A 12,094-nucleotide genomic window follows, 5' to 3' on the forward strand; every position below is an offset into this window, starting at 1 on the left:
GGGTGGATTATGTTAGGCTCGTGCCGTTGGAGCCACATCGTGGGCGACTCTGCCTGGGGCTCGGCATGCAGCTGGAGGCAGGCAGAGGCGAGGGCCTGCCAGGGCTGGGGGGCTTGTTCGGCTGTGCATGGGGCTGGGTAGCTGGTGGGCGGCAGGGTTTTGGAGGTCACAAAGCCTGGGGGGCTGGAGGGTAGCCAAGCCAGGTCTCTCATCAGTCACTTATGTACGTTGGATAAGTTTGCAGCTATATCGTGGTGTTGAGCCTGTGGGAGACACTGACAGTCCAAATACATACATGCCAATTACTGTTAACCCTTTAACCAGATAAAAATGTCAAGAAGGTGAAGCTTGGGGTACCATATGCTTGAATGAGTAAAATGGCGATCGGTGTTACAGTGACATCTTCTGTGTTAGTTTTCAAAACGTCCCAGAATAACGCAGCCATTCTCCTGTGCATCCTCCGTGGTTCCCTTGTGCTTTGCGAGCTCGCAGCACCCTGTGTGCGGCACAGCGTGCCCTGCGTGGGCCATGGTGCCGGAGGCGGGGGGGGACCTGCTGCACTGCCCCGGCATCAGGGGAGCAGTTACGAGGCGTTGGCAGAAACCAGGAGGGACTTGTCTCTAGAGGAGGACTAGCCGCAGCGGCCCCACTCCACATTCTGCCCTCACTGCTGTCTAGTGAGAGTTTGCTTTCCTTCTGCCCAAAATACCCATCATTTGGGTGAAAATCATAGTCACGGCGTTATTGGAGAAATCAGGTGGTACCAAAGCCGTAGCAAAAGCAAAAGCCCTTGCATAGTGTCGGAGCCAAGAGGAGAGGCAGCTAGAGAGTCCCTCGCCATCGATCTGTTAACTTCTTCCTAAACTGTGTCTATCAGAGATCTGATAATTTTATCTGCATAAAGCGATGGGATCGATTTAGCACTGCCACTGTGCTGTTGGAGCCAGCCCGTGGTCAGTGTGAATCCAATGGTTTAGTGTGTCAGTATGAGAGTCGCAGCCGAGAGTCCTGCCCTTTGCAGGAGAAAAGGAACCGAATAAAATTGGCCGCCGGACTAAAATTGGGGTGGAGGGGAGAAAAATGGTCAGATGGTTTTCTTTTCAATTCATATCTCTCACACAGTTGCTGCCCTCCTTTGATATTTGTGCATGGACCGAAGAAGATGTGGTGAGTATTTTGTGTTAATGTGGCCAGTGTTGCGCTGGTGGAGCTGTCTAACAAATTACAGTGGGTACAGAGGGAGGGAAGGCAGGGTCAGAACATCTGGGTGAGATTTTACTGCTATTTGTTTGGTGAAACTTGTGTCCCAGAAAGGCTTTAAAATGACAGTGAGTAAATGAAGGACTCGAGCGACCTTCATAAAACAGCCACATTAGCCAGTGTCCAGAAAATAATTTGTGCTGGGAGGTGTCAGCAGCCAGGAAGGAATTCCTGAGTGATTGTTGGAGGAACATGGAAGTGCCCCAAGACCTGTCGAAGCAAGGCCTGTCCTCAACAGGACAAATGGCATTCGAAGGTTTTATCGCACTGTGTGCCATCAGAAAGGCAATTAACTGGAAGTTAAGGGTTTTTTAAGGGGCGTGGAATCTCTCTTTCATATAGAATAATGGCATTGGGTCTTCTCTACCTTTTTATTCAGTTAAAAGGCTAAACAAGAAACATTAATGATTTCTTTGTATCATAGTGATGTGTCATAGTGATTTTAATGTCCCATCTAGCACCCTCCTTGTGTGTTGTGTATCGTGGGGTTGTTTAGCTTTTAACTGAAGGACTGACTGGGAAGCCAGTGCAAAAGCCATTAATAGCTCTGGCTCCCTAACTTAGCCCTTTTAGCGTGTGACAGATGGCAAGGCTTCTGCTTTGGTCATTTCTGTTGTTCTTCATAACGATCAACTGAGGAAGGTGGCTGTAAAATAGAAGGCAGTTTTAAAAAGCCAAATAAAAGTAATCACTTCATTGGTGAATTTTAAGTCCTTTAACCCAAAGTTAAAAATATTTTTATATTTTGTTTTTAAAAACAATTATTCCTTGCAAACTCCAAATACCTGTAATACAAGATTTTGATACTGTGAACTTCAAGACCGATTCCTCTTTTTTGCAGTTTTTCTGGATGCAACAACTTACTAGGAAAGGTAAAAGCTATTCGTATGTACCTTCATATTCACATTTATGAATATATGTACATTTGCTCATCTTTTTCTCCCCCCAGTAAAGCACACTATGGATTTCTGAATAACCTCTCTTATTTTAAGGCGATGCTTCTGGTGAAATGAGTGTATATGCTAGCCTGTTTAAGGAACATCATATCACTGGGAAACGATTGCTTCTTCTAGAAGAAGAGGATTTAAAGGACATGGGAATTGTTTCCAGAGGACACATCATCCATTTAAAGGTAATTAGCAGCATATATTGAACGTTGCAATAGGTTATAGTGTGAATGTTAAGAAGGAGTCTACAGGTTTTCAGTAGTATTAACAACAAAAACAGTTATAAAGCTAAACAGAGAACATATTTGGCGTAAAACCCCCCCAGAGTTACAGGTTGTTGTGGATGTAGAACCCAAAGCAACCTGAGCATTTTATGAGGCATGAAAACGTGCTGTGATCTTTACACTCTTCTGCCGTTCACGGTTTTCCTGTGGGCCGGAGTGTCAGTACTGCTAAAGAGTCATCTAGGAGGGCCGCTCTCCAGGCAGAAAGTGGTGGATATCTTCAGCGAGAGTTCTCCCCGAAGATTTCTCTTCAGCTGAGGGAGGACCAGATATGAGAACAGTTACTTGCACGGAAATCTCTGAACTTCTCAGCTTCCACATCTCCTCTATAGCTTAAAACATAGTTTCACTTACAAAACGCCAGCAGACAACTTTAACGCTGGTTGACGGCCAGGTTGCTTTGCCCTTAAAGCTTTCTTTCACAGCGTTTTAAGTATCTAGTATTTGTAAAGAGTTAAGAAAATGATGACCTGGAAAACGTGATCATGACTGCAGTAACAAGATTAATACTGTAGCCACAGGAGAGAGTTGTTTACTGGCAGTCAGCGTTGGAAAAGGATTTCTCTAAAAGCAGCCTCTATAATTCTGTTGGGTCTCAATGATTTTATACCACAATTTGCTAGTAGAGAGATACTTGTATCCTAATTGCTAGTCCTGCAAATTCAGCTTAATAAGTCACACAGATTTATTCCCCTTTTGCTCATCAGCCTTTTTTTCCATGCCACACACCATTACTGATATATTTAATTTACATTTCCTACAGGGAAAATTATTGAAACTTAATAAAGTCAATAATGCCCAAAATGAAATATTTCAGCTTCCTGGGTTGATTGAGCGTAAATAAAAACAACCAGAACAACCCCCCAAACATCTCTTTCTCTGATTAAGCCGATCTGATTCTGAATGCGAAATGGGGCTGATCTACCACGACAGTTTCCAGAACAGGGCAGTATTTTAAACCCTGCTCACATGCCCGAGTGTAGCCATGGTGGAAAACAGTTGCGCTGTTTTTTCTGCTGGTATTTGCAGTGTGAGGTACTGAAAAACTGGCATCTGATTTTGTTGATTTTTTTTTTTTCTAGACTGCTATTGAGAAGTTAACCCATGACTACCTAAATCTGTTTCATTTTCCACCATTAATTAAGGCAAGTCTCATTGTTTGTGTAAGAAATGCTCCTTGTGTTGGTATGGACATTGTGCTGTTCTCGTGTCTCAACGTTCCTGCCGTTGGCGGGAGGGTGAAGCGGCAGTTCCTGCTGACGGCTGTGACAAATGCGGAGGGGCAGCAGCCGTGATGGGCCACATTGGAACAAGTAGTAGCATAATAAAAGTTGTTTTCAAGGAGGCTTTTCAGATTTTATCGTGGAACTGGTAGTATTAAATTAAAAGACTACTGGTTGCGATTCCTTTGCTGTCGTTAATCAGATACTATCTCAAAAGCCGTTCTTCCGAACTGGTGCCACTGACTGGTCCACTGAAGAAGGGCAGACCCCTGGCCCAGAATTAGCCTGTCATTCCTCGGTTTGTTAACGTTACAGGAGCCAAGGATGGTTTACAACATCTGGTCACCCTTGTGTTAACCTGTTGGTTTTCTGATATCAGTAACAAGAGCCATGCAAAAGAGTGGGAACCTTGGGGTTGCCAGAGCAGATATTTGCCTGATTTAATTCAGTGAGTTAATCAAGCAGTTCTAGACCCCAAAGCCTGAGGTAGCTTTTTTAGTCATAATTTATTGCACAGCTGTAAGCGAAATCTACTTAAAGTGAATTTACATACAGTGAAACTTTGTTCCCCGAAGGGGAAAATGAAAGTTGGCGCTTTGCCACCGTGCTGTGCCGGCTGCAGTTCCAGTGGCAGTGGCTGCCACGATGCTCACAGCGGCACCGTGCAACTTTTGAGCAATCGCGTGGCGTCTCCCAGGTGCCATCCACTGTGCACCGTAAACCCGTGCGGAAGCCCTGACCTTTCGGAGCGGCATGGTCGGGCAGGGTGATGGCTCCTTCCTGCCGCCTGCCAGACTTGCAGCGTCTGAAAGGCAAATCCCTGCTGCCACCAAAGCCTTGCCGCTGTCTCCCCGGGGGTTGTGGCAGATGTGAAGTCTCATCTTGCCTTTTTTTTGGCAGGATTCTGCAGGTGGAGCTGAAGAAAACGTAGAGAAAGTAGTGAATCTTGAACTCGTTTTTGGTTATCACCTGAAGCCGGGAAATGGTCCAAAGGTAAGCTGGGAGCGTTAGATGGGTTAATGGTTAACAGTCACTACCCAGAGGGTCCAATATCTTCTGGACACAAAAAGATAATTTGCTGTGAGAATCCTCTTGTTTTGGAAAGTGCTGACAAAATGTCAAGGTGGCAAATGGGGCTGCGTTGGTGATGGGTAACTGCACCCCAGAGCAGGCGAGGAAGAAGAGAGTGGCATGGAAAGCTTTGACTGAAAGCTTGTGTTTCCTCATGAACAATTTTTTAACCGTAATTTTTGTAATTTTGGCTTTCACTTTGTTCCTTTTATCTCAATGGATGTGAAATAACTAACAATCCATTTATGCAAAAAAACCTATTCACAGTCGAGCAGTGCCGTACGCCTGATGTTAGTGGATAGACTGGTACTGTGGTCTTGGCGGAAAGGTGGTGGCTTTTTATGCAGCCCAGAGGAGTTTGGAAAATACTTGGTATGCACGGCTGCCGGCTGGGGGGGACGGGACTGGTCCTGGTGGTGACTGTGTTCACTCATGGTGCTGGGGAAGGAGGGAGGCTTAGGTGCAGGACATTGCAGATGGCAAAACTACTGTGCAACGGCTGGTAAAAAGGCAATTGCCAGCATGCCACTTCCTAATCAAACCTCAGCTGGTTCAAGGATCTTGTTACACCCTGTGTAACAGGAGTGTTGGTGCCTCCAGATGTTCCAGCAAAGCATCTCCACCACGTTGTCTTTTCTCGAGAGTGAGGTTTGTCCTGTGCTGCTTGTTTTCTTTATCCATTCTGCCATGTGAGTTCAAGGGTTTTAGAATTAATCATCTATGTGGAAATGGTGTGCAAAGCATTTCTGAGTTAGAGTCAGGGGTGGTGACAGCAGGATTTGTTTCCTTTTGTGTTTGACAAACCTGCATTGTGTGTCCACCCTAAACTTGTGGGTGGCTGACTTTCATCTTGTGTTATCTGGCTGCTTTGCTTTCAGGGCATATTGTTTGCAGAAGTCTCTTGATTTCTGTACTTGGTGGTGCTTGCAGAGAAAGCATTTAGGTTTGTACTTAGTAGGAACTTAAACTCATACTGAAATAATTTCATCAATTTGAAAAAGCTTTTTATCTGGAGATTTCCTTTTTTTTGCTTGTTTCTTTTATCGTAAGGGCTTTTTTTTTCTATTAAAATCTTCTCTATGGCTATGTGAATTACTTAGACTGCCTCAGCGTTCTTGAATGCATGTAGCTCCTGTAAGCTGCTTTTTTGTAGGTGTGCATCTTTCTCTCCCATGTGCTACTCTACAAGGAACTAAAAGTCCATAAAATAGTTCATATCTCCCTTCCATTTCCAATGTGGTTTGTGAGCTGTAGTGCAGGGAGGTGGGCAGCCTCCTCTGGGAAAGAGCAAGAGAAGGAGTGAATAGACCTCCCGAGTGTTGGAGAGAAATTCGTGTTGCACTAATGCCTACTAAGTTAGAGGACAAGTGGGCGGTTTAGTCGTGACGGCAAGATTTGCAGATGAGACAGTGTGCCAAAGTCTATGGGACGGAAGCTGAATTGTTGCAGGAGAATGGGGCTAGGTCAATGGGCCTGCATAGTGCCGACACAACCATTGCAGGTTTCTGACGTGCTAGCTCAGAACCCGTTTTTCTTCGGTCCTGCCTCCTCCGTGACCTCCCGGTTGGTCCTCTCTGCTCTGTATGCTGTCGGGCCCCTTCCTGAGGAAGCCATTCCCCTGCATCCGTGGGCGCGTGCCAGGCATGCCTGCCCCGGCATCCGCCCCGCCGCGGCACCCGTGTCCCTGTGCCCTTCCAGGGAATGTGCAGTCTGTCACTTGGGTTTGTCTGGGCTGGAAACTTCTGTCCGGGATCTGCTCATTAACTCATCCCTGCCTTTAAAGATGTTGCAGCTAAGCCAGTTTTAAAGAGTGGACTGGAAGGAGTAGATCGACTGAGCTTTCGGGCAGGATGCAAGGGCCAGCGAGAGCAAGGTAATTTGCATTAAACATAACACTAACAAAGACTGGTGTGGTACACGCTATATGGAAAATTTGGCTGGCTTGCCTCTTTGAAAATCCCTGGATACAATCTTCTAGCTCCCCTAGAGGCTGCTTTAAGCCAGCTACTGCTGCCATCCAGACTTGTTCCAAAATGAGCTGGAGATACTGGGTAAACCAGGATCGAAGAATTTAGGCTTCTTTTACTGTCCCATTTTTGTAAAAGAGTGGTGCCTGTTCCTGTAAAACTGGGTCAGCAGAAGCACTTTGGATCGTACCTTCCACCATCTTTATAGCTAAAAAGCTGGCCTACATCAGTTTAAAAATAAATTTCTCAAAGGAACTTTACCCTAATCAGTCCCTATAACCGCTGCCTAGCTAAGAAGCTTTTGTCCTGTTTTAGCCATGAGGAAAAAGAGGCAATAAGCTCAAATCTGGGTTATGAGTTGAGAATGTGCATTCCCCGGGTGATGTGTAGACTGCTAGACCTGTGGACATCACGGAAGGTTGTTAGGCTCAGCTGGGAGCTGGTGAGCGCGGCAGGAAGGGCTCTGCACAAGGGACCAGGTTGCGCTGGGAGGTTTTACCCCAGGCTGGCTCTGTGCTGGTCTCCTGGGCTGAGTTCCCATTAGTTACTGGTGTAGTTGCACCTGGAAGCAAGCCTGTCCATGCACTCGGAGATGGCTCTGCCAGAGCATGGGACAGGATGGACACGTGGGACAAGAGCACGCTCCTGGATCTGAACTGAAGCTCTGCTGTGGGTGCGGCCTCGGCTTGTGGGGTGACAAACCACAGTGCCACAGGGCATGGAAGTACTGGATGAGCTGGTCCAGGACCCAGAAACTATTGGAGGGGCACAGGTTAATTCAGATGCATTTGGCTGGTCAGAGCAGAGCACCATCTCAGGTGTGAAGGTGGTTCCTCGGGGCACAGGTGTCCTCTCCCTGGCACTGCACCGAGCCCCATCGGCACAGCCAGTGCATCTTCTCCATAAGCAGGCAGAAACTTGACGGCCTTAGGAACGGCGGTGCCTTTTAGCGAGGACCCTGATGAATGTACTTCAGGACGGCATTTGAATGTTCAGCCTTGTCTGTACGCTGAATGAAACATTGACTTCTCAGTACGCAACTTTACCAGCCTCAGATTTGTTACCTGATTTAAACGGCATCTTCTAGTGGGATTATGTTGGTCTGCACCAGCTGACAGATGCAGTCATTTCATTATAGTTTCCTTCCCTTTTTAGCTGCATCTTTGGAGGTGATGAAAGCTCAGTTGACCTTTGTGCTCTCCGAATGCATCAGGAGTGAGCGCTGCAAAGCTAACCTGGTTTTTAAAGGTTTCTTTTCCAACTCTTGTAGTTTGAGTTATGTGGTTACTTCCATTCACTTCCTTTTAATGACCTTTCCGTACACAATTCCCACTGATCTGAAAGGTAATAGATTTAGACATTTTTTATGAATTTTTTCCACAAATTAAAAAAAAGGGGGGGGGGGGGACACCACACACCAATTAACTCCAAGATACCAAAGAGGGTAAAAAAACAAGCCCTGGCAATTGTGGCTTGAGCTGATTCGCAGAACCGCAGAGGGAATTTTCAATGGCTTTCTCATCCTAGGTGGCTCATTAAAATTTCCCAATCAGGGAAAGGTGCCTGAGCTGTGTTGGCTCTGCACTGATGAATCACCCAAGCCCTTAAGAAGGATGGTTCACAGTCTTTTTGTCTCCTGTTGATGTATTCTTTAGTTTTGGTCCTCAGATGGGCAGATTTCACCATGCCTTTGAATGTTTTCGTTTTCTACCAAGTGTGGCACAGTCTGACCTATATCCCAACACAAAGCCTTAATCTGACTCACCATTTTGCCTTATTTTTCCCCAGTTACCTCTCTCTCCATTGGACAAGGTAAGGAGCAGAGCCTCTTCAAAACCATCTGCTAACTGTGTGAACTATTTTCTACCCTTGAATATCCAAATTGGGATATATTTTAATGCTATTATTTAAATGCGTAGTGCAAAAGTGAATATAATATTAAGGCTACTGTAGAGAGACATTGTGACCAATTCTTTATGTGGAGAAACCCGGCTGGCAAAATGCAGGCAGTACCAGACAAAACAGTGTAGAAATAGTTGTTGTAACTGGAATGCAGTTTCACAAGCGCTTGAGACCATTTCTGCTGCTTCTTCCTCTCCACCCTTGCACTACATCAACTCTCATGTAACCTTTCTTTACTTTCCCCCCAAAAAATTCCTAGTTCAGACAGATATAATATAACAACAGCAGTTTAATTTGCTGAGTGAGGTATTCCTCACATTAAAAATGTGGCAAAAATTAAAGCAAGTGTTGAAGTCTAAAATTTAAAATTCCAGTTTTGTAATTTTTCAGTTGGACATATTCCCCATGCTCTGCAGGTATTTTAACCCACTCCAGTAAGTAAAGCTGGGAGAGGAATTGGTTTTATCTGACCCTTCCTTTGCAAGATACTTGCAAGTACCTTGACTTTCTAATGTGGGGTTATTTAACCGTATGTCAAAACCTCGTCTTCTAAATCCTCGCTAATTACATCTCAAAGCACAATGCTTCCACTACTAAAGGTGAGTAGTTAATGCAAGAATCAGAGTAGCTGTGTTTGTGTACCATTTTCATAGATTTGCTCGTAATGAGTAGTCATTAAAGAGGTAAATACTTTGTGAAGGAAGAAAAAAAATTACCTAAGATGTAAAATAAAACCACGGCCATATTTAAATGTAACCAGCACCTTTAAGAACCGGTTAATGTAGTCCACCAAGGAGGTGGATCAGTGGTAGGGTGTTTGAAGTCTAGTGCAGGTGATCTGAGCTCCTTGTGTTTTCTTTCAAAGAGGCTTTTCTGGACCCTGTACTGTTTTTACATGAGGTGGAGCTGGTATAACTCCATCACCTCCACTGGGATTGCTCCAGCTGTAACATCCGTGTGTAACTGAGGTCAAACTCAAGCCAACACCTTTTAAAATACTCGTGTAGGCAGTGCTGATCCAGGGATTCCCATCAGGAATGATTCCATAATCCTGAAGAGGCACAGAGACTTTTCAGCTAGGTAATTTGCTCACTTGACTTTCTAGACTTTTTAATTCTAAGCTTTATTTTTGTACCTTGGCTGCTCTGAATTAACTTGCTGCCTTCCACACGTTGTCTCTCATGCATGCAGCCTTGGTCACGGATACATCTGCAGAAGCACAGGCAGGCTCCCAGTGGTCTCTAGGTCTGGCACACACGCTCTCCAGGCAAAAGCCTGGCAGAGGACCCTCTGAGCCCAATGTGCGCAGGACATGTCCCGCGCCCTGCCCTGCCTTTCCCGAGCTCCTGCGCACCCTCGTCCCCCCGTGCGTGACCTGCAGCCTCGGTGTGCCACCCCGCCGTTGGCTCCGGGAGCCGTCTGTGGGCAATGCCACTGGAGGACAGGGCTGGCTCGGGCACCCGCGCAGCCCTCAGGGAGGGACTCGTGTTTTTCATGCTTCCACCTTTGCAGTCCCGCTGTCACAAGCAGGCTGCTCGTGAGGATGACGCCGCCTGCGGCCGCAGCAGTCCCCGTTCACTTCTGATCACACAGCAAGGGCAGCTTTTGGTGAAGGCTGCGGGGAGGCTCAGGACCACTGTTACCACAGAGCTGACGGTCCCGGCTCGTCGTGGGGCACGAGCCCCCGGCACATCGCGGTGCCCGGTATTTTCCATTGTGTTCCCCTCCGCGGCGGCACAGAGCTTCACAGCACTGGATGTGAAAGCAAGGCGCTGTCAGGGGACAGATATTTTTGGTACTGCCGGGTGGTCTGCGTAGGTGTTGAGGAGGCCTCGTGCTTCTCCAGGCGAGGCTCCCGCCGGCCAGGGCCTGTTGCCTCACGGAGGAGTGAGGGCTCCGGCTGGCAGAGGAGGCACCCAGGCAGCGGAGAACAGAAATGCGCCTTTCGCTTGCTTTGTTTCTGTACATTTTAAGCCCATCTTTCTCAGAAGGCCTCCCCTCCGCCCCTGTTTTTTTCTGCCTGCACAGCTGAAACAAAACCTGCGGTGGAGCCACCTTCTCTCGCTGGAGCCTGGCTGGCAACAGCCTGCCCTGACCTGAGACACCAGCCATTGTTAAGGGTATAACACATTTACATATTTTGCAATAAAACATCAGTTATTTGCATTACTGTGTCAAGTTTTATTTGATTCTTTCACCTAAAAATGACTCATTTTCCTTTCTTGTATTTTAAAAACCAACTACTCTAAGCTTGTTTGAGAATAATCAAAAATTGCCCATTTAGCTAGAAGTCATTTTCTTTTCAAAAGGCAAATGTTATTTAATCTTTCAGCTGTTCATTGTGCCATCATAAATACTTTCTTTTCAGCACAGTTGTGGGGACTGAAATGAGCCCACTAATTGCCTCCCATTTCGACTGACATGTGGTGGTTTAGTGGAAAGAGAACACAGCGGGGAGAAGGAAATAGGAGGCTGAGAAAATGAGAGCTAATTATTTTCACTGCCTCATGTCAGGCTCTGTGTCAGCCTTGTTTTTACAAACTGGAAGGTTTAGCACTAAATAAAACAAACTGGCGTCATGTTTTTATATACTGGCAGTGTCATGGAAGCAGCTGCACATCTCAAAGACAATATAATGCCTGCATTCGCATGGACACCATCTGACAGCCACTGTGAGCCACTGCTAATGAGGATATCACAGTGGTGCCAAGTGAAAGGTGCTGAATTATGTATGATTCTTCATCAGTGCAGCAATAGTCCTGTACATCATTATGAGACATTGTTTTGCTGAAGAGATTAAAACATTCTTAGTTCCAGACCCTGCAACCTATACACGCTACAAGAGGTTATTAATGGAATTTTTAGGGAGAGTTTCTTGTGGATTTCTTTTTGGTTAAAAATATCTCATGGGACAAAGCAGTGGTAGGTCATGACACTATATATATAAAGAAGAGAAGCAAATTAACCATAATTGTGTTATCTTCCTTTAAATCCAGAATAATAAAATATAGTGTAGCAGGGTGATACATAATGATAAATAACCCAAGTGCTGTCACTAGATGTTCAACTCTAATGCCTTTAAAACAGCAGGTTTCAGCAGCTGAGATAGATAATAGCGAAGAATGTAAAGGAGCTTCTGGGGACCTAAATCATCAACGTGCTACTACTTTTAGTGCCAGCATGACCAACATTTTTTTTGTATTTGTTTCATCTTGCGTTACATCTTATTTTTCTTCTAATATCCAGTTGCCTGCTACAATGCTGTTTCCGTTTCTTCTTCAATCTTAAAAAAAAAAAAGTAGTTTATTGCAACCACTGATTTTAAAATGAATGCTGGATTTGGGCCTCCTTGAAAAATGCGGTGTCTCCCCAGCAAGAATTTTAAGCTGTTGTCGCAGGAGACATGTTTGTTGTTTAAAGCCTATGCCTGATCTTTTTCA

General features: G+C 45.6%; 1 protein-coding gene across 2 annotated transcripts in view; it reads left to right on the forward strand.

The window, feature by feature from the left end:
* The window catches only part of MAP3K20 (mitogen-activated protein kinase kinase kinase 20), a 96,451-nt gene that overhangs the window by 72,781 nt on the left and 11,576 nt on the right, over positions 1-12,094 (forward strand). For both annotated transcript variants that reach the window (XM_075431196.1, XM_075431195.1), the window contains exons 12-16: positions 1,123-1,167; positions 2,102-2,132; positions 2,253-2,392; positions 3,574-3,636; positions 4,615-4,707. In XM_075431196.1, the coding sequence (XP_075287311.1) occupies positions 1,123-1,167; positions 2,102-2,132; positions 2,253-2,392; positions 3,574-3,636; positions 4,615-4,707 (372 nt within the window). The remainder of the gene's footprint in view (positions 1-1,122; positions 1,168-2,101; positions 2,133-2,252; positions 2,393-3,573; positions 3,637-4,614; positions 4,708-12,094) is intronic.

The sequence above is a fragment of the Opisthocomus hoazin genome, chromosome 9 (genome assembly GCF_030867145.1).
Source record: "Opisthocomus hoazin isolate bOpiHoa1 chromosome 9, bOpiHoa1.hap1, whole genome shotgun sequence".
NCBI classification, from domain to species: domain Eukaryota; kingdom Metazoa; phylum Chordata; class Aves; order Opisthocomiformes; family Opisthocomidae; genus Opisthocomus; species Opisthocomus hoazin.